This window comes from Xyrauchen texanus, chromosome 27 (genome assembly GCF_025860055.1).
Source record: "Xyrauchen texanus isolate HMW12.3.18 chromosome 27, RBS_HiC_50CHRs, whole genome shotgun sequence".
Lineage (NCBI taxonomy): Eukaryota > Metazoa > Chordata > Actinopteri > Cypriniformes > Catostomidae > Xyrauchen > Xyrauchen texanus.
The window spans coordinates 24,348,324-24,373,796 of NC_068302.1; the positions used below are offsets into that span (position 1 = coordinate 24,348,324).

At 40.5% G+C, this 25,473-nt stretch overlaps 1 protein-coding gene across 1 annotated transcript in view; it reads left to right on the forward strand.

Moving 5' to 3' along the window:
* The first annotated feature begins 499 nt into the window (after nucleotides 1-499).
* The window catches only part of sema3ga (sema domain, immunoglobulin domain (Ig), short basic domain, secreted, (semaphorin) 3Ga), a 31,776-nt gene continuing 6,802 nt past the window's right edge, over nucleotides 500-25,473 (forward strand). The window contains exons 1-11 of the mRNA XM_052094227.1: nucleotides 500-903; nucleotides 6,173-6,301; nucleotides 22,131-22,291; nucleotides 22,641-22,703; nucleotides 22,871-22,990; nucleotides 23,938-24,031; nucleotides 24,151-24,270; nucleotides 24,407-24,552; nucleotides 24,657-24,771; nucleotides 24,973-25,042; nucleotides 25,261-25,405. Of these exons, the coding sequence (XP_051950187.1) occupies nucleotides 6,184-6,301; nucleotides 22,131-22,291; nucleotides 22,641-22,703; nucleotides 22,871-22,990; nucleotides 23,938-24,031; nucleotides 24,151-24,270; nucleotides 24,407-24,552; nucleotides 24,657-24,771; nucleotides 24,973-25,042; nucleotides 25,261-25,405 (1,152 nt within the window). The 5' untranslated portion in view covers nucleotides 500-903; nucleotides 6,173-6,183. The remainder of the gene's footprint in view (nucleotides 904-6,172; nucleotides 6,302-22,130; nucleotides 22,292-22,640; nucleotides 22,704-22,870; nucleotides 22,991-23,937; nucleotides 24,032-24,150; nucleotides 24,271-24,406; nucleotides 24,553-24,656; nucleotides 24,772-24,972; nucleotides 25,043-25,260; nucleotides 25,406-25,473) is intronic.

A 25,473-nucleotide genomic window follows, 5' to 3' on the forward strand; every position in this document is an offset into this window, starting at 1 on the left:
ATGCAAACGGGGCAACAACAAAAAAAACCTTGTTGTATATGTTTATTGCCCCATCCCCCAACACAATTCTCAAGAGCAATTTTTGAAGGGTATTCTTAAACAATTATTTTAAGAATATATAATTATATTATTTATAATACACATATTTTAATGATATTTTAGGGAGAATATCTAACCTGAATCAAATTTTCGCCCCTGCCCTTTAAAGAGTTTAAAAGTGAAATGTAGGTAGGCAATGATACAGTAAAAAGAAATTAGAGAGAAAAATATATAAATATATGTATGTAGAAGAAGCACCATCAAATGCAAACAGCAATTAATCTGGCATTGTAAACTGTTGTATATGTATCTGCATCTGTTCATGGCTTCCTGGACTCACATAGTTAAATGCGGCTTGTTGGGAGCAGTTGTACTGAGGGGGCTGGACCGTGACACCTCACCGGCTAAATGAACCAAACACCTGCCACCGCGCAAAACAACCACACTTCCAACACAGCGACGAGCGGTGTGTAACTGTACGTGACAAGACGACGCATACATTTTCTGTTTTGTATTCAAAGCGGTAAATGAAGAAGATAGTGTCACGAAAACATCTAAACGCCTCTTGACTTGTATTGCCTGTATCTCCTCAACTTTCCAGATAAGAGCTAAGGAATTGCGTGCACAAAATCACAAACTTTGTGTGTCGCCGACTTTACTGAATCACTGGCATTCCACAAAAGTGGGAATTCAAAAGACTAGAGCTGTAAAAGCTCTTATGTTTTTACGAGAAGTTTTTGGACTGATTTGAAGCGCGAGCGATTTTAAGGAATGTAACGATAACATTTCAAAATACACTGCCTGAAAGTCACAAAATAGCTACACGGAGAAAATCACCGAGAGAGTCATAGAGTACCGAATAAGGTAAATATAGTCCTCTTATCTTTTATTAAACCAGTCTTTAGGTTAAATCGGTCAGAGCTGGTGGGAGTTTTTTCCCCAAATGGTCTAAGAGGATGTCGGGGAATCCGTTGTTGGTGTCTTTATATATTTTAAAAAAAGTCTAGCTAGCTTTTCTTTAGGACTATAGTTTCTTTTGTCTCGTTTCGTGGTAGCACATTTGTGCGAACATGCTGAATTTTCATCAAAACAATCGTTTTTACATTTCATAAGTAGCCTATAATTAATAAGGTAACTGCAACACATCTGTTAAGAAACAGCCTTATAATGCTCTATTTAATTAACGCGAGAAAAAGATGTAATCGTAATATTTTACGCTGTTGTGAAGATTAAATGATTTTGCATGGGCTAATTAACTATTCGATTTAAAAAAAAAATGTATGCCTACTTTTGACAAACTTATGTGTGTTTTTAACATTTGCTTGAATCTGATTTAGTTTTATGGTTAATCGTATACTTGGAATAAAAAAAGAGATAGGCCTACAGCAGTCTGTAATTTTGTCAGTAAAAAAAAAAAGAAAAAAGAAAAAGAAAAAGTGGGAACAAACGCACGCGCTGCAGTTGGATTTAATGGACGTCATAGATAGCGCTTGAGCATCCATAATTCACATGCTGGCCATTCCGGCAGAGGACGACTGATACATAATGCATGCAAACAAGAAAATATAACGGCTTACACCTGTCAGTTCTCACTCAAGATTTGAAACCGCAAATATGCACTTTAGCCTTAATTTGTTGCATTTAGTTAAGAATAACTGTTCAGGATTTGTTTCTCACTGTACTAATCACTTTTCTGTCAATCTGTCCATCTGTCTGTCTGTCTTTGTGTAATTTTCAGGTTAAAGGAATATTCTGGGTTAAATATAAATTAAGCTCAATCGACAGCATTTGTGGCATAATGTAATTTTAAGCAAAACCTTGGTTACAGTGAAGCACTCAATGGAAGTGAATGGGACCAATACGTAAATGTTAAAATACTCAAGATGTAAACAATGTTAAAATTATTTTAGTGTGATAAAATTGCTCGCTAACCTTTTCTCTCTAGAGTTATATCCAATTTTACAACTTCGTTTCCATGACGTATAGCACTGTAAACCATAAAACGACAATTAAAAGTAATATTTGACCCTTTAAATGGGCTTTAAGCAATTTTTTCATGGAAAGGAATGCAAAACATGTTCTTACTTCCTGAAAGAAATTAATGAAATAAGTGCCCTGAGGTATCTGACCTGGATCTGTGACACTGTGAATTTCTCTCTGCATTTTCTGAAAACATATAATAAGGATGCAATAATACACCAAAATTTGAGATGATATTGAATTAGCATTTTGACCACTATGTGGTGATGTCTCCAAACTGCTCAGGTATCCTCAGGACATGATGTTGATGAAGCATACCAATTTTCTTTTAAATCTGACAATGCATTCAAAAGATGTAAAAAAGTTTAACATAATTCAAAATGGCAGAGAGACAGTATGGCCGATATGGGAAAAATTGGAATCCTCATGACCCAAGGAATCCAGAGATACCAACTTTAAACAACCATAACAAAACAACAGTTTTTCACATTTCTTGACCCATAGGTGGCATTTTCTCCAAATTCTGCATTTACCCTAAGATTATGGTCCCGATGAAGCATAACAAATTTCGTTTTGATAGGACAAAGTGTCACCGAGATTTAGCCTTAAATCTTATTTCACGTTGACCTCGTTAAAAACTCACTATGCTGTAACTTTTCAAAAATTTCAAAAATTAAGTTAAGTCATATCTGTGTGGCTCAGCCTGGAGATTATTTTGAGCCATTGTTTGGGAAAATCAAACCAAGTTTAAAGGATTTGAAAGGTTTAAACTGTAAACATCATAATCCAAGATGGCGACCACTTTAATAGGCAGAATTATAATGATGATTCCCCTAATGTAAGGGGACTCATCATGTCCATTGGAATCATCAGGGGGAGACTAAATAGAAAAAAAAGAATCTGTCTTTAAGACAAATGGTTCAAAAGATGTGCCCAAAAGATAAGTTAATTTTTACATGGTGGTGGCGCTATAGAGTATGTCCTAGAATCCCAAATTTGTTATTGGGGCTATTCATGACTTCCCCGGTCAGTGTGCCAAATTTCATAGTTTTTCTACTTATGGTTCTATGGGCTGCCATAGACTTCCAGCCAGAATAATAATAATAATAATACGGAAAACTAACGGATGCAATAGGGGTTACAGCCTCTTCGAAGCTTGGTCCCTAATTTATCATAGTGTCCAAAAACATCTCCATGTGTCCAAAAGCCTATCCAAACAAATAAAACATAATCATTGTACATTAGAACTAATTACATATTCAAACACAACAAAGACTAAAGGTTTGCATAGCATGCAGACATGATTTTAGTAATGAGATTTCACATAATGAGTGCCTTTTGACTCAATGAGTCATCACTGAGTCTGTGTAATTTACTTGGCGCCCGATCCTGGTGGCCATATGTAACATTGTGCTTCGTGTGGATTATCTAATGATCTATTCAACCGATTACCTTGTGTCCCTTTTTGAAAGATAATCACCTCCTCTAAGTAATTGTATGTGATATTTTATGTTCCGTACATTTTTTGGTTATATTTTTTCTAAAGTTATAAGCGAAAGCGTAGCATATAAGCAACACCAACATAATTGCCAAAGACATATACCTAACTATTAATCGCTATATTTGTCTGTGAGTAAAACAACTAGGCAGGGACGGATTACCGACCGGGACAATGAGGCCAGTGCCCAGGGGCCCTTGACTACCAGGGAGCCCTTGACTGCCCGGGGGTGCCCTGGAGATAACAACTTTGGGGGGGGGCCTTGGAGAAAATTGGCCCCAGGGCCTAACAAATCATAATCCGTCCCTGGAACTAGGCTGATTGTATTCTACTCTTTGAGAGCTTTTTCAACAACATATGACACATGACTGTTTGATCAATTTGATGTTTTTACTGAAAGCAATAGTATGTACAGTACACATTTTTTATAAATTATCAAATGGAACACTTCTGATTTGTCTGCCAATTTCAAAGAACTTGTTCAGTTTTGGCCATAATACCCAAATGCATTGGAAAGTAGAGCTTCTAAGCTTTCAAACAATACCTAATTTTTGTTGGTCAAGTCTGAAGTTATTAATATTTTGACAATTATTTGTCTCACGGTTGTGATAAACAACTTTACAGCTCAAATGATACATTCATTTTAACAGAAGAATTAATATAAGTTCTTCTATACAATTATAAGCTTCACATTTCTGCTATTAAACCCTCAAAAAATTGGTCCCATTCACTTCCATTGTAAGTACCACAATGTAACCTCAAATTAGTTTATTTTTTTAAGAAAAGGAGGGATGTGTCAAAATCGATTTTTGTGGTAACGAACAATATGCCACAAATGCTGTTGATTGAGCTTAACTTGTATTGAACCTGGAATATTCCTTTAACTGTGTAGCTGTGTATGTGTGTGTGTGTGCGTGTGTGTTTCCTTCTCTTTCCCTCAAATTAGTGCCAGAATCAAAATGCAAAAACAACTGAGTGACTGATGCTGCTGAATATGTGAGTGAAAGGAGACATAAGACAGATATGTTCTTGCACAGAGTGAGTCTCATCAAGAGCCAATGAAATGCTGTGATGTAACATCAAGGCATTTTTTAATTCAGAAGTGAGGAGGCTTTGAGCTGGAACAGATCATATCAATTATTTGTTGGTTTTCTAGTCTTTTATGAGTGCATCAGAGATCACAGATCCATGTATATCTTGTCGCTGTTTCAGTACCTAACTCTCACACTGCCAGCTATGATCCCAATCGAACTTTTACAGAGTTGTGAAAAACATCTGCATGAATATACAGAAAGATATACATCTTTAGTCTCCTTTCTGTCTCCCACTAACTTTTTCATACAATCTACAGTTCTCTCTCAGTCTCTGTCATCTTGCAGTTTGGACATGTATTACATTCCTGGACAAGCCCTTAGATGTGTTTTGAATATGAATTTGAACAACTGACAGCTGGCAGAGCCTAGAATCGTGTTTGTGTGTGTGTGTGCATGAGTTCATGGAAAAGATTAAACAAGTTACAAGGTTGCCTAGTGTCAAAACTTTTGCCTCCACATGTTGTAAAACAAAAACACACAAACAACCTAAAGTAGGTGCTCACAGGTGCAGTACTTAAAAATGCTAATACACATAGCATCTCTTCTCAGTCTGATTTAAGCTGATCTAACCACACATCTCTGGCAAAGATAATGCACAAACACTCAAATCCCAACTGTTTGTGTAACTGCTGTGCTAACAACACCCACATGCATCACTGGCGAGTGTGACACTCCTGATCTACCCGCTCCTTACGGGACTCGAACTGGCTTCTCCGGCATAGGAGGCGGGTGCACTAACAAGGAGGCTAAAGGCTACAGCCCCAAGAGTCAGTCGCTACTGCACCTCTTAAGGTTAGGAAAGTGAGGTTTATACACATTGCACAGCTATCTATCAGCTGGCTCCCGTTACACAAGCTGTATATGATGATGTCATATACAGGATCAGTACTTGATGGAAAAAGATCTAAAAGGGGCAGCATCCGCAGCCCTGGACACCAGGGGCCTACAAGATCTTCCAAGTTTTAACAAACAGAACAGGGCTTTGCAGCAGCTTGGAGTGATTTGCCACCTTAAGCTTTTCCCAGACACATGGCATTCTAAGCTCTTTTTCACAGTTAGTGGTTTTTATCATGCCACCCCTGCACAACTCCCCCCTCCCATGGATCAAAAACCACATCCTAATCTGCTAACTCTGAAATCAGTCTGCGCAGTTGCACATGGTGGATGAAGATGATTAGCAACACCTGTTTTTCCAAAAATAAAATTGACACAGTGTACCATAAATGCTGACCCTCTAATGCAGGGCTGAAAGCTCTGTCTTTGCATGGAATTGTTATGGAGGAAGGTGTGACAGGCTGGGATTTGTCTGGCTGCTAGAACGTGAAGCTAAATATATGACCGTGTGGAGAGTACAGTAAACTGTAGTCATGTTTCGTTTGTTGTCTGTCTAAATCAAACTGTCTCTGTTTCTCTTCCTCCTCTCTGCATCTCTCATTTGTTTCCAACCTATTTTTTAAACTCTTCTCATCTTTTCTCCATCCTTCCTTTGTCTAAACCAGTGATAAATTTAGCCTCTCTCTATTTTTCACTCACCAGTCCTCTTTTGTGTGGGTTTGTATAGGTTGCCTGCAAATGGGCCTTACTATGAGAATTATGGAAACTAAACTCCTCCTGTTTCTGTTGGCTTCCTTTGTATTTCAATTGGCCTGCACACATCGGTCCGCTCCCAGAGTGCACCTGGATTTTAAAGGTGAGAACAAACATTATTCATTACCTGTCTATGCCTACTTATGCACTCAATCTCGCTCTTTCTCTTTTGCCCACACCCACATGGACGTATCCCCCCCCAACGCACACATAGACAAATGTATGCATAGTTATTTTTCAGTGCCCAGCTGTTCTTGGCTGAAAACAAATGGAGGATGTTGTCATCAAGGTTGAGGTAGGGTATGTGCTGGATCTGGGCGGGTATCCTCGAGGCAGCATATACCAGAGAACCACTGAATCCTGTACATTGTTTATTGTTAAAAGATTCAAAATGTCATAGTAATATATGTCATTTCCAGGATTTCATCCATTTGAATGAGAATTTAATGTGATAATGGGACATAGGAACACTGATGCCATTTGAGTTCTTTGAATTCCCATTAAATGGAAGCTGTGACCGCATTTGTGGCATAATGTCGATTACCACAAATAATAATTTTGACATTCAAAAATATTGTCAACAGTGAGGCACTTACAATGGAAGTGAATAAGGCCAATCCGTAAACATTAAAATACTCACTGTTTCAAAAGTATAGCCACAAGACGTAAACAATATGCATGTTAACATGTTTAAGTGTGATAAAATTGCTTATTAATCTTTTCTGTGTCAAGTAAAATCCAATTTTAAAACTATGTTGGCATGAAGATGTAAAGTTGTAGTCCCTAAAATCATTAAACGGCCATAAAAACTGTGATTTAAAGGTGCACTCAGTAAATTTTTACTCATAAAAAAGTTGAACTCCTAAACACATGAAATGTTATTTCGGAATATATGTAGCAAATCACAACCACTCACATTAAAATGTAGTCATATCAGTAACCTTTTAATAACTGTTTTATTTTTGTGATGAGGAGGAGGGTGGGGCCAAACGGGCTAATCAGCCGGGAAGGAGGGACCAATGTAACGGGGTTAAAATAGGCAAGGAAGAGGCAGGTACCGTCTGAACAGACAAAGTAATATTGAATGAAACAAAAAGACACAAACATACATGCTCACACGGCAGCTGCGTGTGGCTCGCTCTCTCCTGAACTGCCATACCTGGCTGCCTTTATCACACTGATTAGCTCAATTGGGGCCGGGCATGCATAGTCATGGCCCGGCCCGTCCCTGCCCTCCTCCTCATCACAATTTGACATGGAGAGGGTCTGTACATGAAGATCACATGACCAGTCATGTACTACTGGCTCAAACTCAGTAACCATTCTGTTATTTGACACTTTCACTCACATTTACATTACATTTTTGCATTTGGCTGACACTTTTTATCCAAAGCAACTTCAGTGCACTAATTACAGGGACAATCCCCCTGGAGCAAGCTGGATTTAAGTGCCTTGCTCAAGGACACATTGGTGGTGGCTGTGGGGATCAAACCAGCGACCTTTTGATTACCAGTTATGTGCTTTATCCCACTACGCCATCACCACTCACTCACTGATTAAAGTAATCATGGCTGGAGTCACGTGGCGACGTGTGAGGAGTGGACCTGCTATTTGCATCATAAACTGGTGAGATTTGATACACTCTGATTCTTAACTGTTCTAGGAAGAAAATATGTTAAAAATAAAAAAAATCCTCGGGCTCTGAAGACATTAAAAGACACTTACGTGCTCATGCTGATTCCCCACAGCGGCAGGCAAGAAGCCCTGCATTCAATTCAGATGGTGAACTGAAAGAAATCCGCCGTGAATTGATGAATGTGTCTGCAATGCTGACGATGGTTGTTGCAAACTTGTAGGATTACATTGATAAGTAAATATCTATTATTATAATATTTAAATTTTTTTTTATTATTTGCGTGTACTCGGCCCTTGGCCACAGGGATGATTGTTGGAGGTCGGGGTGGGGTTGGGGATCAGGAGGGGGATGGGAAACAATGTAGTTTAATGGTTGTGTGTGTCATGTTGTGAAGCAACCAATAAAAATGTTTATCTGAAAAAAGTAATCATGGCTGACTGTGAATGCATCTAAACTGAAAACAAATGATTTTAAATGATGCTGCATATAAGTTGCTAGGTGTTAGTGTAAGTCCAAGATGACACAAAGTCAAAATTTACTGAGTGCCCCTTTAAACAACTTTACAGCTCAGATAAAATGCAAGTTTTAACAGTAGAATTAATGCAAGTGCTTTTATAAAATTATAAGCTTCACTTTTCTGCCTTTAAACCCTCCAAGAATTTGCCCATTTCACCTCTGTTGTAAGTGCCTCACTGTAACCTTGATTTATGATTTTTTTTGTTTTTTAAAGAAGAGACAAGTCCATATAATTTTTTGGTGGTCAACCTCAACATTATGCCACAAATGCTGTTGATTAAGCTTAACTTGTACTGAACTCCAAATATTCCTTAAAATGGAGCTTGCACAGAACCTTTGTTTTTGAGGAGTTTAGAGATATTCCCACAAATCTTTCCCAGCATCCTGTTCTGATAATTTGGCACTAGACTTCAAAGCTTTTGTCAGGAATCAAATGAATAAAAAAGAAATTACAGTCATTGTCAGTTATGACAAGCTAACTGTCACCAACCTTTCTGACACACAAATACATGCAACAAATGCAAACACAGAGAAGTAAAATTGAAACACATTCTGTATAGTCATGTATACACGTAACCATTTGTACACATGCACAGCCCTCTAATTAAAATTGAGACAGGCTGAAGTATCCTTTACAGCACATACCTGATGTAAACAGGAATTAAATGTGTGAATCAGTCAAGAAGAATTCTCTCATCTTACATTTCAGCTGAATAAGCTGAAGAAAGAGTGATGTATGCCACTGTGCTACATAATTACCCCAAAGATAATATAGCATTCCCTCTCTCATCTAAGTGGGATTATAACGCTGCACGTCATTGTTTGGAAAGTACTCTATGATAAAAAGCAGTGGTGAGCCTGAAAATACAGTAACCCATTAGAATATAAGCACAATTTTAGAATTGTTTGAGTTGTGCCAGCCAACTCTTTCCAAAACCACATTTTCTCTAAGACACACCTTTTAGTTTGCTTATTTCTTGAGTTCTCATGCTTTACCACGGTACAGTAGTTTTGACCTACTGTTTAGATGTTGTTTTTAGGTCATTTAACAGTTTTGAAAGGATATTTCCTTTGGAAAGCTTGCTGTGAAGAACAGCATGTGTTAAGGCCTGTCAAAAATGGCCTGTGTAGAATGAACTCATTTGTCTTTCCCCCAAAATAGAGAGAGCGTTTAATTTTTTTTGCCATGTTTAATTGTACAGAAATCAGCAGATTTCCTTTCAATCTCAGTGCAGAAAATGCATACTAAATGTGTATATTCCGTCTGGGTCTGCTTGTTTTTTGTTGTTGTTTTTTTTACAGTTAACTTGACTGCATTAAAGAAATATGCTATGAATTTGTTATTGGATTACAGAATTGTTTAATGAGAGGAATAGGTCACAATGGCATATTTTGTGCTGAGGGGTTTGTTTACTGGGCCACATAACTCAAATTAGGCAATTGTGTTTGACACAATTCTCAATGACTCGTGAGAATTCAATTGACCCTCCTGTTCTTCACAAAAAATTGAATCGTGATGTGGGTTGAATGTGCCTTGAAGGAAATTCATAATAATGTTACCAGGATTCATGAGAAACAAAAGTTGTTTCCTATATCAATCACCTAATGTTTCATATTTCCAATTGCCCTTGGCTCATATTTCTCCTGCTTGTGCCCTGAAAAAAACCTAATTGAAAAGATGACTGGGCTCAATTATGTGCCCTCAGTAATTTCGTTCCAACTAGTTATTGTAAGCTTTGTCATTTCTTTCATCACCCACCCCTGTAATTCTGCTGAAACTCTGGATGGCCTTGGCTCAGGTCCAGACCATTTCTGAAGTCCCATTTTCCTGAATTGCAATGTATTTTACCCACAAGGAAAGATCAGCCCTATGCTATCAACTCAACTCCTCCCTCTCCTCCACATCAAGAATAGTTGGGCGGAAAAATCCACTTGTCTTGTTGGTCTCTCTATTTTCTGCTGTTATCTGAGATAGATTGTTCATTGTTTGCCACTGGGATAGTCTTTGTTTCATAGGCGCCTGCAGATGAGGGAAGGTCTTTGTGTAACTCTAGAAAGTGTTCTCAACTAGAGACTATGAGAACACAGCAAGAAACTGGCAGATCCAGCGCAAGATAAACTTGATATTCTACAATGTAACCATACCCTAATATGAATATGCTCAGAATATTTATTAAATTATGAATAAGAATTCAAGAAAAGTTCATATTATATTTCATAAAATCGACTTTGGCAAAGGTTCAGAATGTTTATTTAATCTCCTGAGACCCAAGCATGACTGCTGTCTGCATTTTCCATTTTCCAAGTAGCATCTAATAAAAAAAAAATATTCTAGAGCAAATAGTTTTCCTAAAAATTATGCCCACATCTGTGGACAGTGGGACTAAGTTAAAATAATAGTTGAATTAGTTTAAATAATACAACGCTATAGGAAGTCAGATTTGTTTCATCTAATTGTTTTTGCTTCCAGGAGTGTTGTTTATTCATGTTTTTTGAGACGTTACAAACATTACAGCTGATTTTTTAAATAACTCTGATTCAAAATAATAGCCAGCATAATCCAATCACTGCCAACCATGTTAAAATAAAATGTAGCATTATAAATTCTGAATATATGTATGTACTTATTACCATTGTTCCATGTCTGCTTAACATATTGAGTGGTCCAAACATCATCTGCAGCCTGAAACTGAACATTTGGTTGAATTTTAGTTGTTAATAGACTTGTCCCTTTGCTCCCTATTTAGTGAATAACTTAACCACCAGTTTGCTGTCTGTCTGCACTGTTCACAGAACAGTTAGAAATGCACCTTTTTTTTCATCCGAACTCCACATGAAGCCTCTGAAAGCAAAAGTTTTCTTGATGTGTGATTCTCAATGTGAAAATGCATTTATATATAGTAATGCATTTACGATTGTTAAAGAGCGCATATTATGCTAACTTACAGGTTCATAATTTTATTTTGAGGGTCTACTAGAATAGGTTTACATGCTTTAATGTTCAAAAAACACATTATTTGTCTCATACTGTGCATTTCTTTACCCTGTTCATCATACTCTGACAGAAATATTCTGATTTACCTCCTCTCTCTTTAAAACCCCCTTTCTGAAAAGCCCAGTGAGCTCTGATTGGTCAGCTGGCCTAGTCTGTTGTGACTGGTCAACCTCGTAGAGTGTGTGTCAGAAATGTAATTTACCATAACTGAGTTTCAGGCTTCCTTAACAGCTGTAAACACTATTGTAACTATGTTAACAATGGCGTTGGTTTTTGCCGTACCAGTTTGAGTCCTAGTCCGATAATGAAAGAACAAGAACAAGCTGATCAACCTGAACCAACGTTGCAAGCACGACTTTAACAGGATGTTTCACAGTGGTACGTTTTAATTTTGTAGCATTCTTATAAGTACACTGTTAATTATTGTGAACCTAACAAAGCTTCAAGTAAAAGACATTTAGTGCATCTAAGTTAGTCATCTTTTGCTGGAATGGGTGTAGCCAAACTTTTGTCACCTGAGCTATGAACAGAGAACAGCGCTATGAAAAGAGCTCCCAGTTAGAGAGCAAGTTAGACGTGGACTGCCGTGGATCGCGGCTGTAACATTACAGCTTGTAATTATATAATTATATAGGACTCTTGAGATCAACCATTTTGTTACACATTTTTAGGTAAAAGCTGGCTCACAGCTGAATAGTAAACCCTTACCAAAACAATACGTTACATAGCAAGTTAGCCAAGCACTACCGTGGATTGCAGACCTAAAATGTCCATTTGTAAAAATAAATCCATCTCTACACTTGATCACTATTCATGTTAGTAAGAACGACAAACAATTGTAGGTAAAAGTTGGCCCGCAGCTGACTAGCAAAACTATTTCAACATTACATTAGCTAGCAGGTAAACAGAGGCCTGCAGCTGTGCACTGGTATACACAATAGCTACAAAACTCTGCATTTGAACTTCACAAATAAGAGAAATCCACAAATAATCAACCATACTTACAGGTTGTGATCCTGAAGCACCAAATTATCCCATCAAAGTAACCGTCTTGAAAATCCTGCATTGGTTGTGGATGTACTGCTGAGGAATAGTGGTAAAAAAATATTTTAACCACTGATACTTCAATTTGTCTGCCTTTGGAAGTCCAAACAAAGAGGCTTTGCTTATATTTGTACTTATATTTTGTATTTTAAATATGTTATCCAATTACATGTATTACACATTTGTTTGAGGGTGGGCCAAAGTCATTATGCAAATGTGTTACATTGTGACGTAGATACTTTACAGAAGAAATGACTGGACTACTATCCAGCCGTTTCTTAGTTCTTGAGCAGTGTTGTCTGTGGGAGAGAATAACTCCCTTTTGTGTGGACTTTGTGCTTTGTAACTTTGCAGAACTTTTACATACACAAAGAGCTATGTTACACACTAAAAGAAAGGTAAAATCCCAAAAAGTCAAGTAAATTTTATTTGTAAAGCACCTTTCACAACACACATCTTTACAGAAGATCAGGCATTAACAGACGATAAAACGAATGTCTGTAATGTCGATGAATCATCATTGTGTAATTAGATAAAATACGATTGTTTTTGAAAATAAGTAATTAAATAGTAATTGTATTAATAACCCCAGTGTAGGCCTCTTTAATGAATAGGACCGTATTGCACAGTTATAACAAAATCAAATCTAACAAATATATTGTGATACAAAACAAAAGCTTCTTAAGAACAATTACGGCAGGAAATTGTCTTGACTTGATGTTACTCAACTTTGTACTTGTGTCTTTCACCTGTTATTGTAGTGAACCATGTGCTTTGTCCACTTTAGTCCACTTTAGTCCACTTCAGGCATGCCTGAAGTGGACTAAAAGTGGACACACATATTTTATGGTGTGTGTTCTGTGTCCTGTTAGCGGTAAAGGAAAGAGAGGGGAACTGGACTGTACACAAACCCTTTCCCTTTTGCCCACCCTGTTCCATCTCCAACAGATATCCGATCATTAGTGGTTATTTTAGCACCCTCTCCACAGCATCCTGTAAACACACACACTAAAACATATATACACTTTTAGAACATTAAAGGCGTCATCGAAATGCCCTCATTTCCTGTATACCTATACCGTTTCAAGGGTGTTTAAACATCCATACAGATGATTGTCCAGTAAAAATTCACAAAGGATGACTAAGCTCTTTCTTTATTTTTTGTTATTTGAGTTTTGGCGCAACTGTTCACCCAAAAAAAAAAATCAATTCTGTCATTGTCACTTTAAAGCTGCATGACTTACTTTTGCCATGGAACTTTCAAATTTCAAAGTTTACTTTTATTTATTTTTTTTATAATGAAAGTGAATAGCGCATCTGGTTGGTAAATCCCCACGAACCACCCCACCCAGCACACTCCATTGCTTCCGTCCGAGCTCGACGTGAGACCGGCTCGCCTCACGGCCAGTCTGAGGTCTCCGTTGGAGCCGCGGCGTCTGACACGGAGGACTCAGCTGGGCTGTCGCCTTCGGGCTTCAGGCTGATGCTCAGATGTCCAATATGTTTCCCCGGGCCACCGTGAGTGTGGGTTTGACTGGAACCGTCCGTCCTCCCCTCAACCCTCACAGCTAGAAGATTGGTTCCTCGGGTCAGTGCAGGGCTGGAAGCCACACCCCCCCGGTTCCTTTCTTCTCGGAGGAGCATGACGAGCTAACGAGGTCTTGGAGGGCACCTTTTACAGCCTGGAATCGACCTCCGTAATCATCCGCTCTCACTACCCTCGACGTTGGGGTGGTCCACGGGTACGTGCCGGTCCCCCAGGTGGACAAAGCAGTTCCCCTTCAAGGCCTGTAGGACGACGTCATCACTGACAGTGAAAAGCCTACATGACTGCCGGACAGGCCGCCTCTGCCCTGCATGCCATGGCCCTCCTGCAAGTCCACCAGGCCAAGGCACTAAAAGATCTGCATGTAGATAATCCTGATCCTGATGTGCTGCAAGAACTGCGCTCCGCTACCGACCTCACCCTCCAGGCCATGAAGGTCACAACGCGGGCACTTGGACAGGTGATGGCAACCCTTGTGATCCAGGAATGTCATCTTTGGCTGAACTTGGTCTAGATGCGGGAAACGGACAAAGCCCGCTTTTTCAACGCCCCCATTTCAGCAGCACTGTTGAAGACTTTGCCTATCGTTTTCAGCGGTGAAAAAGCAGATGGAGGCCATCCAACATATCCTACCTCGGTGCCGGTGTACATCCAGCCGAGCCCCGTCTGCCCGCAGATGGCGTCACCCTGCGGCAGCAAGAAACCAGTAAGTAGCTCTGCTACAACCAGGGCCCAGCTCTTAGTCTCGGCATAGAGCCACCCGCAGGAAGCGGACGCCCCTGTCTCACGAACCTCCTCCAGGACCCAGATGGCTCCCAAGCATTCCTGAGACGGACCGCCCAGGGGACGAGATGTTCCCTCAGGAGCTGGTTGCCAGACCACTCCTTCCTGTAGGGCCGGGTGGAGAAACCTTTGTTTCCATTTTTTTATTTGCCGCACCCTCTTCGGGCTGCGGAACCCACTTTTGCAATAAGAGCAATTTCCTCATCCAATGGGTTACCTAGCTGGTGCCTGCAAACGCCGTTCTCATGGCGCCCGGCAAAAGAACCTTACATGCAAAGTGGCACCCTGGACATAGAAACTTCAACACCACGTCCGCGTCTGTGCAGCGTTCACAACCCCGGTGGGCCAGTTCTGACGAGTCCAGAGGATGCCTTACCAGGACCACCTCCTCAGTCACTAATCTGCCCCCCTACCGGGTACGTGGAGCAAGGTAATTGCTTTGAGTCTCTTCTCAGCACACATGCCTCAGGTCGCAACTTTGCCTCCTGATGCAACACTACCTGCTCCCCATTGCTGCGAAGCCCCACCGGGTATGTCAAAAATGATCGTCCCTTTAGTGCCCCTCGTGCAGAGCTTGGACGCATGGCTTACGCTTTCCAACCCATCGCGCTGGCTGGCCAGGACCATCCGACTCAGCTACTCGATTCAGTTCACCATGCGTCTGCCCCGTTTCAGTGGCATCCACCCCACCTCGGTGCTCGGTGAAAAAGCCAGGACCCTGCGTGTGGACGACGCTACCCTTTTGCAAAAGTATGCGATAGAGCCTGTCCCTCCAGCCGAGATGCCATTCATCGTACCCAAAGATTGAAGTGGGTTGAGACCAATCTTGGACCTGCAAGTTCTCATCCGGGCTCTGCGTACTTCCACGTCTCGATTATTCCCCGACACCGACCCTTTCTACAATTCGCATTTGAGGGCTGAGCGTACAGTACAAAGTCCTCCCCCTCGGCCTGTCCCTGTCCCCTCACGTCCTCATGAAGGTCGCAGAGGCCGCCCTTGCCCCGCTAAGGGAAGTGGGCATCTGCATACTCAACTACATTGATGACTGGCTGAACCTAGCTCACTCTCGAGAGACACTATGCACCCACAGGGACCAGGTGCTCAGGCACCTCAGCCGTCTAGGGCTTCAGGTCAACTGGGAAAAGAGCAAGCTCTCCCCAGTTTAGAGCATCTCTTTTCTCGGCATGTAGCGGGCCTCAGAAACGCACGCAGTCAATGCTGAATTGCCTCTCTTCATTCAAAATAGGGGGACCGCAGTGTCTAAAACAGTTCCAGAGGCTCCTGGGGCATATGGCATCCTCAGCCGTGGTCGCGCCACTAGGGTTGATGCATATGAGACCGCTCCAGCACTGACTTCAGACTGGAGTCGCAAGGTGGGCATGGCGCCGTGGCACATCTTGTGTGATATTATATATATTATTATTTTTTTCACTCCCCTCTGCTGTCAGTTACTCAACCCCTGGACAGACCTCTGTTTCCTGCGGACAGGAGTCCCCCTGCAGCAGGTGTCCAGGTGCCTCCAAACAGGGTTTGGGTGCCGTGTCCTGGACAGGCCCGTGGCTGCATTGGCACATCAACTGCCTAGAGTTGCTGGCTGTATTTCTTGCCCTGCGAAGGTTTCTCCCGCTGATTTGAGGCAAGCATATCTTGATCCGATCAGACAGCACCACGACGGTAACGTTCATAAATCTCCAAGGCGCTGTGCGCTCTCGTCATATGTCACAACTCGCACTCCACCTCCTCCTTTGAAGTCAGCACTGACTGAGGTCTCTGCACGCCACTCATATTCTGGGCAGCCTCAACATGATGAGCTACATGACAAGCTCCCCCTCGGGACAGATGCGTTGGCACACAGCTGGCCCCAAGGGCCGCGCAAATCTGCATTTTCCCCAGTAAGCCTACTTGAAAAGGTACTGTGCAAGGTCAGGGAGGACAGGGAACAAATCACTCTAGTGGCCCCTTATTGGCCCACCCGGACTTGGTTCTCGGATCTCACGCTCCTCGTGACAGCACCTCCCTGGCAAATCCCCCTGATTAAAGACCTTCTTTCTCTGGGACGGGGCACCCTCTGGCATCCGTGCCCAGACCTCTGGAACCTCAACGTCTTGCCCCTGGACAGGATGCGGAAGATCTGAGTTGTCGTCCACCAGCTGTCGTAGACACCATCAGGCAGCTTTACGCCCTAAAGTGGCGCCTGTTCGCAAATTGTTGTTCTTCCCGATCTGAAGACCTGCAGAGGAGCGCAGTCGGGTCAGCGCTCTCATTCCTACAGGGAAAGCTGGGGGTCGGCTGTCCCCCTCCACCTTGAAGGCTGAACCCTCCCAGGCCATGCCTGTTCCCCTCATGGGATCTCTCCATGGTCATTATGGGCCTTCAGAGAACCCCCTTTGAGCCTCTAGAATCAGTTGAGCTAAGTGCCCTCTCACAGAAGACGGCCTTCCTGATTGCACTCGCTTCCATCAAGAGGGTCGGAAACCTGCAAGCATTCTCTGTCAGCGACACTTGCCTGGAGCTCAGTCTGTCAGATACTCATGTCATCCTAAGACCATGACTGGGCTACATGCCCAAGGTTCCTACGACCCCCTTTAGGGACCAGGTAGTGAACCTGCAAGCGCTGCCCCAGGAGGAGGCAGACCCTGCCTTATCGTTGCTGTGTCCGGGATGTGCTTGCGTACCTATTTGGACCGCACTCTGAGCTTTAGACTCTCTGAGCAGCTCTTTGTTTCATTTGGCGGACAGCGGAAAGGGAACTTTGTCTCCAAACAGAGGCTTGCCCACTGGGTAGTCGAGACCCAGGCCATGCCCGCCCCCTTGTGGGGTCGAGCACACTCTACAAGAAGTGTGTCATCCTCGTGGGCACTGGCCAACGGCACCTATCTAGCAGACATCTGTAGAGCAGCGATCTGGGTGACACCCAATACTTTTGCGAGATTCTACATTCTCCGGGTTGAATAGGTCTCGACCCATGTTTTGTCAGGTCATGCATGTAGAACTCTGTAACATAGGACGACTGACCAGATGTGCCGCTTGCACTAGCGCCCTTCCTCTTCACGGAGGCGATCAAGTGTGCTGTTTCTCCCTGGTGAGTCCATTAAACTCACGCTCCCTGGATGTCTTTTCCTCCCTAGCCCTCTTGTCCGCGAATTTAGTAAAGGAATTCCTGGCCAGACTAAGTACTAATTACTCTGTACTGGAATAGGTACTCCACAGGGTTCACCGCCTTGGATTAATCCCCCTGTGTGTGTTGTCTGCGGTACGGTCCCACTTTAATGGCCGAACCTTGTTCTTGGCTCCTCAGTGCAGAACCTGACTGAACAGAGGCACATCCCGCCTTTTATACCCGTATCTCCGGGAGCTGGACATGCAAATTCTGTTCACCAATTTGGCATTGGCCTTTTTCATATTCAGAGGTGTCCGAGGCTCCCTAAAGAAGCCCCTTGTGTCACTACAATCGACACAACATCTCATTCCCTCCATCAGGGAACGGGGGTTACACTAGTAACCTAGAAGTTTTCAGGAGAAATGAACAGTGGAGGTGCTACAACAACTGTGTGTTTTATTAAATTTCACTCAAATCATGACTTCAGTGGCTGATTATGACGTAATAAACACTTATTTTTACTATTACTCAGACCCTGCTATGTTATGATATCGACACACTTTTATTCTAATGCATCTTTTGAAAAAGTATACATTTAAATGCCTGTATTACAGACCCACCAACATATACAGTATACACTTATTCCAATAAGATTAGTTTGCACATAGTTCACCTCATAGTGCATTGGACTTTGAGGGCCGTGGTTCAAAACCAAACAAGTACTCAAGGTGACATGTGACACAAAAGAGACATAAAGCAAAACTAAATATCTGGTTGCTTCAGAAAATGTGCGTTTCATTTTGCTTCTCTATTTTAAAACACTATTGGTTAAGGTTAGGTGTTGGTTAAAGGTAAGTCTGTTTTGTTAAACTCTCATTTCTTTCAGGCACTGTTGCTTAAGTTTTGGATAAGGTTTTAGATTAGGGAGGTACGTTTTATTAAATCCTCCATCCGAAATTCACCTTAATAACCTTGTCTGATTACAACCTCATTTTTCTTGGTTTTGTCACCCCCTGCTGCACATTTCACTTGAAAAGTGCAGCCAAATGTGTTAAGAAGCACGTAATTTCAGTTTTGCAAAAGCATTGCAAGGCTCACATAAATTTTATGAGACCACACTGCAATATTGCCGTAGATACCATATTTGAATTGGGTACAGTAATCAATTAAATAAATTGATCAATGATATAAATTGAGAGTAAATAATGTTCATCACACAACCTATTTGAAGGTTGACAGCACATAATCCCTATTCACATTCATTGTTGGGCAAAATCTCTTGAAAGCTCTTTAAATTTCAAGCTTTTATGTTCCACAGAATAAAAATGTCTTAAGGGTTTGGAGCAACATTAGGGTGAGTAAATAATGACTGAATATTCTTTTTTGGGTGGACTATTCCTTCGAGAACCTCACTGGCCTTAGGATGCTAAGAAATTCTACATCAATTTCAAGCATTGGGTCAGTGCTTGAAATATTCAACCCTTAAAAGCACATCGAAACACTGAAAATCACTCAGTTTTAAGACCCACCCTTGCATATTTCTGCTTGACAATGCACACTACACTTCTGCTCTGCTGAATATGGTAATGGCAAGAAACAAATCTGAGGATTTCATGTTGCTTTTATGCTTTCTCTATACAGCCTGAAACCACAGCTTTTAAGTGTATAGAAGGAAAAGTTCACCCAAAAATTTAAATTATCTCATCATTTACTCACCCTCATGCCATCCCAGATGTGTATGACATTCTATCTTGCTGAGCACAAACAAAGATTTTTAGGAGCCCTGTAGGTCCTCACAATGCAAGTGGATGGGTACCAAATCTTTTGAAGCTCTGAAAGCACATAAAGGCAGTATAAATGTAATTCATAAGACTAGTGGTTAAATCAATATCTTCAGATGCAATATGAAAAGTGTGGGTGAGAAACAGATCACCATTTAAGTCTTTTTTTCTATAAATCTCCACTTTCACTTTTACATTCTACTTTTGTTTTTGGTGATTCACATTCTTCATGCATATCACCTCCAACTGCGCAGGCTGGAGAATTATTAGGAGAAACGTATCGCTTCTGAAGACATGGATATAACCACTGGAGTCTAATGGATTACTTTTATACTGCCTTTATGTGCTTTTTGGAGCTTCAAAATGTTGGTACCCATTCACTTTTATTTTGAGGGCCTACAAAGCTGAAATTCTTTTAAAAATCTTTGTTTGTGTTCAGCAGAAGAAAGTCATACACATCTTGGATGGCATGAGGGTGAGTAAATGATGAGAGAATTTACATTTTTAGGTGAACTATCCCTTTAACATGATTAAGATACAGATTGTAATCAATTTCCTGACAAAACTTGCTTTCCATTTTCTTATGAAGGGGTAAACTACATTTATTTAAAAAAATTTAACATGCCTTTCAAAGAGACATACAAGTAATCAATTCTGTAGATGTGCATCCGTTAGTAACCTAGTTTAAGATAACATAGTTTGATTGCATAACAGTCCAATGCCATATCCAGTAAAACAGGAAGCACAGGAAACCAGTGGAGATGATGTGGATGGATCTAGGAAGGATGAGATCCAAAGGTGAGACCAGGGTATAATTAATCATCTACTGATTTGGCAGATGAAAGAGCAATATAATTTCATTCTCTATAGAGAGACAGTGAAATTATGTGCACCAGAATGAGTGAGACTGGTTCACCACAGAGAAAGAGATAGAAAAGAGCCGATGAGGATCAATATGTCAGAGTTTGAATGAGATCAAAGAACTAGAGGTGAAGGATAGGATTTGGAGCCCTCTGGCAGGAACAAATATGTATATTGAGACATCAGTCTTTTCATGTAGATGTGGCATCTATGACTTCTTAAAACGGAAGTGTGAAATTTCTGCACCACAAGAGACAATAACCAAATTCCAAAAATAATGACTGCTTTCTAACTGTGGTTTCTTGACTTGAACCCCCCGTCACACCATGGGTTGAGCCACTTTTGCTGCATTGGGCTTTTACTGTCCTAATATAAGATGTTGACATTTTTCTGCCAGGACTGAAACCATCTGATCATAATTCATAACCGACACAAGTCTGTGCTGTTAAACATTCACACAACAATAACTGCAATTCTTGCATCAGGGCATGGCGTTCTTTGATGGCCTGTGACAGCCTTTTAGAATGTCTGCATAAATGGTTCATTTGAACTAAACTTCATTTTAATCCTTTCCCTTGAGACTGAATTCTTGGCCTGCATGTTAAAGCATTTTTCTCTTTGCCAGCACTCAGGAAATGTTTCGGGAACTGTGTTAAGTGCAGTTTGCTCCCAAGAGCCACCAACTCACGTTTCATGGCTCTTCCTTTGCACCTTTAAGGAGAGCTCACCGAAGAGCGGCTACCCAGAACACTGCTGCTACATGCTATTTATTTTAACAATTTCATCTGAATGTGGAAATGTCCACTGAGCGGTGTTTACCCCATAACATTGAGAGTGTTTAGTAAAAAAAAGCAGAGGCTTGAAGAGAGAGACATTAACGCCCCCTTTGGGTCCAAAGATGAGACACTATATTTAATTTGTAATTATTAAATGAATGACAATATGCCTGACCTAAGTAGACTTTGGAAGTCAAATGTAACAAACAGGGGCCCACTTTATATTAGGTGTCTTTAACTATGATGTTCTTATGCAATGCACTTATGTACATGATGTTACATCGTACTTGCATTTAAATTACTTTCATTTAATTACTTCTGTAATACCACATTTAACCTTACCCCTATCCTAAACCTAACTTAACCCTACCCCAACTCTTACGCTAAACCCTAACACTACTGTTAGTTACACAATAAGTTAATTTATATTGTATGTATATTAATTTTAGTACATTGTAGTTAATGACATCTAATATAAAGTGGGACAGTAAACAGAAATAAAATCAGTGGGAAATCTTGTCTAAAACCAATTTTCCTTCCATAATATGACTTCAGGTTGAATAGGAGTGAAACAGAAAAAACCCTGGATTATTTGAATTGTGAAAAGTGGATGTTCCATATGAAAATTGAGCCATATCTGAATTCAAGTTTTCCAAACTAATGCCTAAATGGTTGGTTAACATTATCCAATAACATGTGTGGCCTAAGTGACATCAGCAGAAAAGGAAAGTTTTTTCAGAGGAGAGCAAGTTATTAATTGTTACAAAGATTATTTTGAATAACATGCACTTATAAATTATTCACAATAAGGTGAAAAAATGCATTAAACGGGGTCAAATTTAATTTAATGTTAATGATTACATTTTTTTTTTCTTCTCTTCTGTCATTCATTAGAACTCATGGACACTCGGACAGCAAGACCATTCAGTTTCTCTTTCAACACCAGTGACTACCGGATCTTGCATGTGGATCAGGATCAAGGCCGGCTTTACCTGGGAAGCCGCGAGTATCTGGTCTCTCTGGACATGCAAAATATCAACAAAGAGCCTCTCATTGTAAGTTGTGATTCAAATGATTATAAATTAATTAAATGGTTAAATTCAGTTGAATTCATAACCAAAATACAGATTCTATATCAATGCCCACACAATAAACCCAATTGCACCCCATTGGCGTCCCACCAGCACCCCCTTAATATGGTGCCCCTATGCGTTGAACAATTGCATAAATGGTATTTGCACCTCTGCTTTCCAGCAACATTACAATTACGCAGCTTTGAAATATGTTTTCTTTGAACTGAGCCAAAAGGTCGGTGTGTGACATTTCGATCCTTTATTGGTATCCTTTTTAAATTGAAGTGTTAGTAAATTTACTCATTGTGTAATGGGTGTTTTATATCTCTAGATCCATTGGCCTGCTCCTGCTCAAAGGAAGGGAGAGTGTCAGATGACTGGGAAAGGCAGGCATGTGAGTTTACATAATTTATTTTGATCAAACTGCTCTAATTAGTAGCTATTGAATCACATGTGTTTAGAGTATGTTCATTCTAGCTGAACTGATTGTAGATGGGGTATAAGACCCTTGTTATGAACAATAGAAATCTAACAGTAGCTTGTAAAATTGTGTGTTTTTAGGGAGAGTGTGCTAATTTTGTGCGCCTGATTGAGCCGTGGAACAGGACTCACCTGTACACCTGTGGGACGGGAGCTTATAAACCCATCTGCACCTTCATCAACAGAGGCTGGAAAGCTGAGGTACACACTTTATTTATACAATTTATTAAAGTCTTAAGGGGGTTGCGTCTGGTGGACAACACCGGATGCGTCTGGTGGACAACATGGCACATTCTAAAATTTGAATACAATTGTTTTCTATGAATGTTCACATAGCACCACTGCTGCTCAGCATCTGTCAGCGGTGCCCAGCTATGACTCCGGAGGCTGCTCAAAGTTCTGCCGTGCCATGAAGCGCAACTTGCATAGTTTTCCATTAAATTAGACTCAAATCATTATCAAATGACATAGATTGTTTACTCTAGCCATCACTGGATGATATATTGTGTATGTATTTCTTTCATATAGCCTACATAATGCATTTTCAGTAACAAGTATTTGTTTTTTGGTTTAACAGCTTGAATGAAGCTTAATGCTACAGATAGAGAAATTGCCTAATTAACGTAGCCATTTCTAATCATTCAGTTTGCACAGTTACAGCAGTTTCATACACTAACCGGAAAACTCATCAAAGTCACTTTGTTCATTTTTATTCAAGGAAAAACCTTGGTAAATTTTGTATATACAGTCTGCCACCTGAACCGCATCGACGTGCCCTGTGTGTGATACCTTTGCCGTGTCTACCTGCTGTGTGGCGCTTCTCGTCCGTTGAGCAACTGCCTTTAAAGAAATAGTTAACCCAAAAAGTTTAATTCTATTATCATTTACTTACACTCATGTTGCTCCAAACTTGTATGCTGTTATTTTTGAAGAATTAATATGCAATTCTTGCCCAACAAAAAAGAACAGTTCATAGTGACCATATCTTTCAAGCTCCAAAGTTGAAAAAAAAAAAAAAAGAAAGAAAGAAAGTAAGATTCTTCAAAATGTTCTACTATTGTGTTACACTGAGAAAAATAACAGCATATTGGTTTGGAACGATGTTCTGTGCATAACTAAAGCTGCTATTCTCGCTATGGTGCCCTCAGGACTACCTTTTCAGGCTGGTTCCAGGTCTTGTGGACTCTGGAAGGGGAAAATGCTCTTATGATCCAAACCAGGAAAATGTTGCAGCACTGATTAGTATGCAAAAATTCATTACTAAGCTATATTTTGTATAATTTCACATATTGTATATCATCACAGAACATTTAGTTCTCACTTGTGCTCATTCATTCTTTCACTCACTCTCCTCCATTTAGATGGAAACCTGTACGCTGGAGTGGCTGTGGACTTCATGAGTACTGATCCAGGCATCTATAGAACCATGGGAAGCCGGCCAGCTGTGAGATCGGAGCAGTATGACTCAAAATGGCTTAATGGTAAATAACTATGCCGTTCACTTTTGGATTGGCAGATGCAATTCTAATCAGGTTGAAACGAAATATTTGGTTATTCGTTTTACTTCCTGTTAAATATTTGGATGGACATTACATGCACGCTCTGTTTATTTCCCAGAACCTGTGTTTATTCAGATGAAACAGATCCCTGACAGCTCAGAGAGGAACGATGACAAACTCTATTTCTTCTTCCGTGAGAAGAGTCTGGATTCTGGTGGAGGAGGTAGTCCAAGTGTGGTGGCTAGAGTCGGCCGTGTGTGCCTGGTGAGAAACGTCCTGCAGAACATATCCTAAAAGTGCAGGTGGGAAGGAAACAGTTCAATTAGTCAATAAACAGTTATTTGTGTTTGTATCCTGTGTATTCACAGAATGATGAAGGGGGTCAGAAGTCTCTGGTGAACAAATGGACGACATTTCTGAAGGCTAGGCTGGTGTGCTCTGTAATGGGAAATGATGGGGTGGAAACCTTTTTTGATGAATTGAGTGAGTTTTGTGTTTGTGTTAAATGTGCTCTAAATCACCAGTCACAAAATCAACAAAATTAAAAGATTGGATGTGTGATAATCTGTCAGGTTAATTTAATGTGTGTGTGCTTGTGTGTGTGGTTCATTTCTGATCCTGATACATACATGCTTACTATATCAATTTGATACATGTTTGCCTTTCTTTTCTTATCCACTTCAGGGGACGTATTTATCCAATCCACTCAGGATGAACGAAACCCTGTGGTATATGCCGTCTTCTCAACTGCTGGGTACAAACTTGCTTATTCTTTTTTTCATCATATGAACAGATAAATAAACAATTACATTGTTTTCGCCCCACTTTTTATCCATATGTCAAATTATAGAAATGTCCATCTTGTTTCATTCTATTTTAACTTGTCTCTATTTAGCAACTGAATTTCATTGATAGGTTTAATGTTTCTGAATCTGGGAAATGTTGCTCATCAATCTTGTTTTGGTCTCTTAGCTCTGTGTTTAAAGGCTCGGCCGTGTGTGTGTACTCAATGGCAGACATTCGAAACGTCTTTAATGGCCCTTTCGCACATAAACATGGACACAACTACCAGTGGACTACATACACAGGAAAGATTCCCTATCCACGGCCTGGAACAGTGAGTCAGACAAAAAAAATATATCATATTTTTCTTTTGATCTTGAAAAAGGAGATAAGCAAGTATAG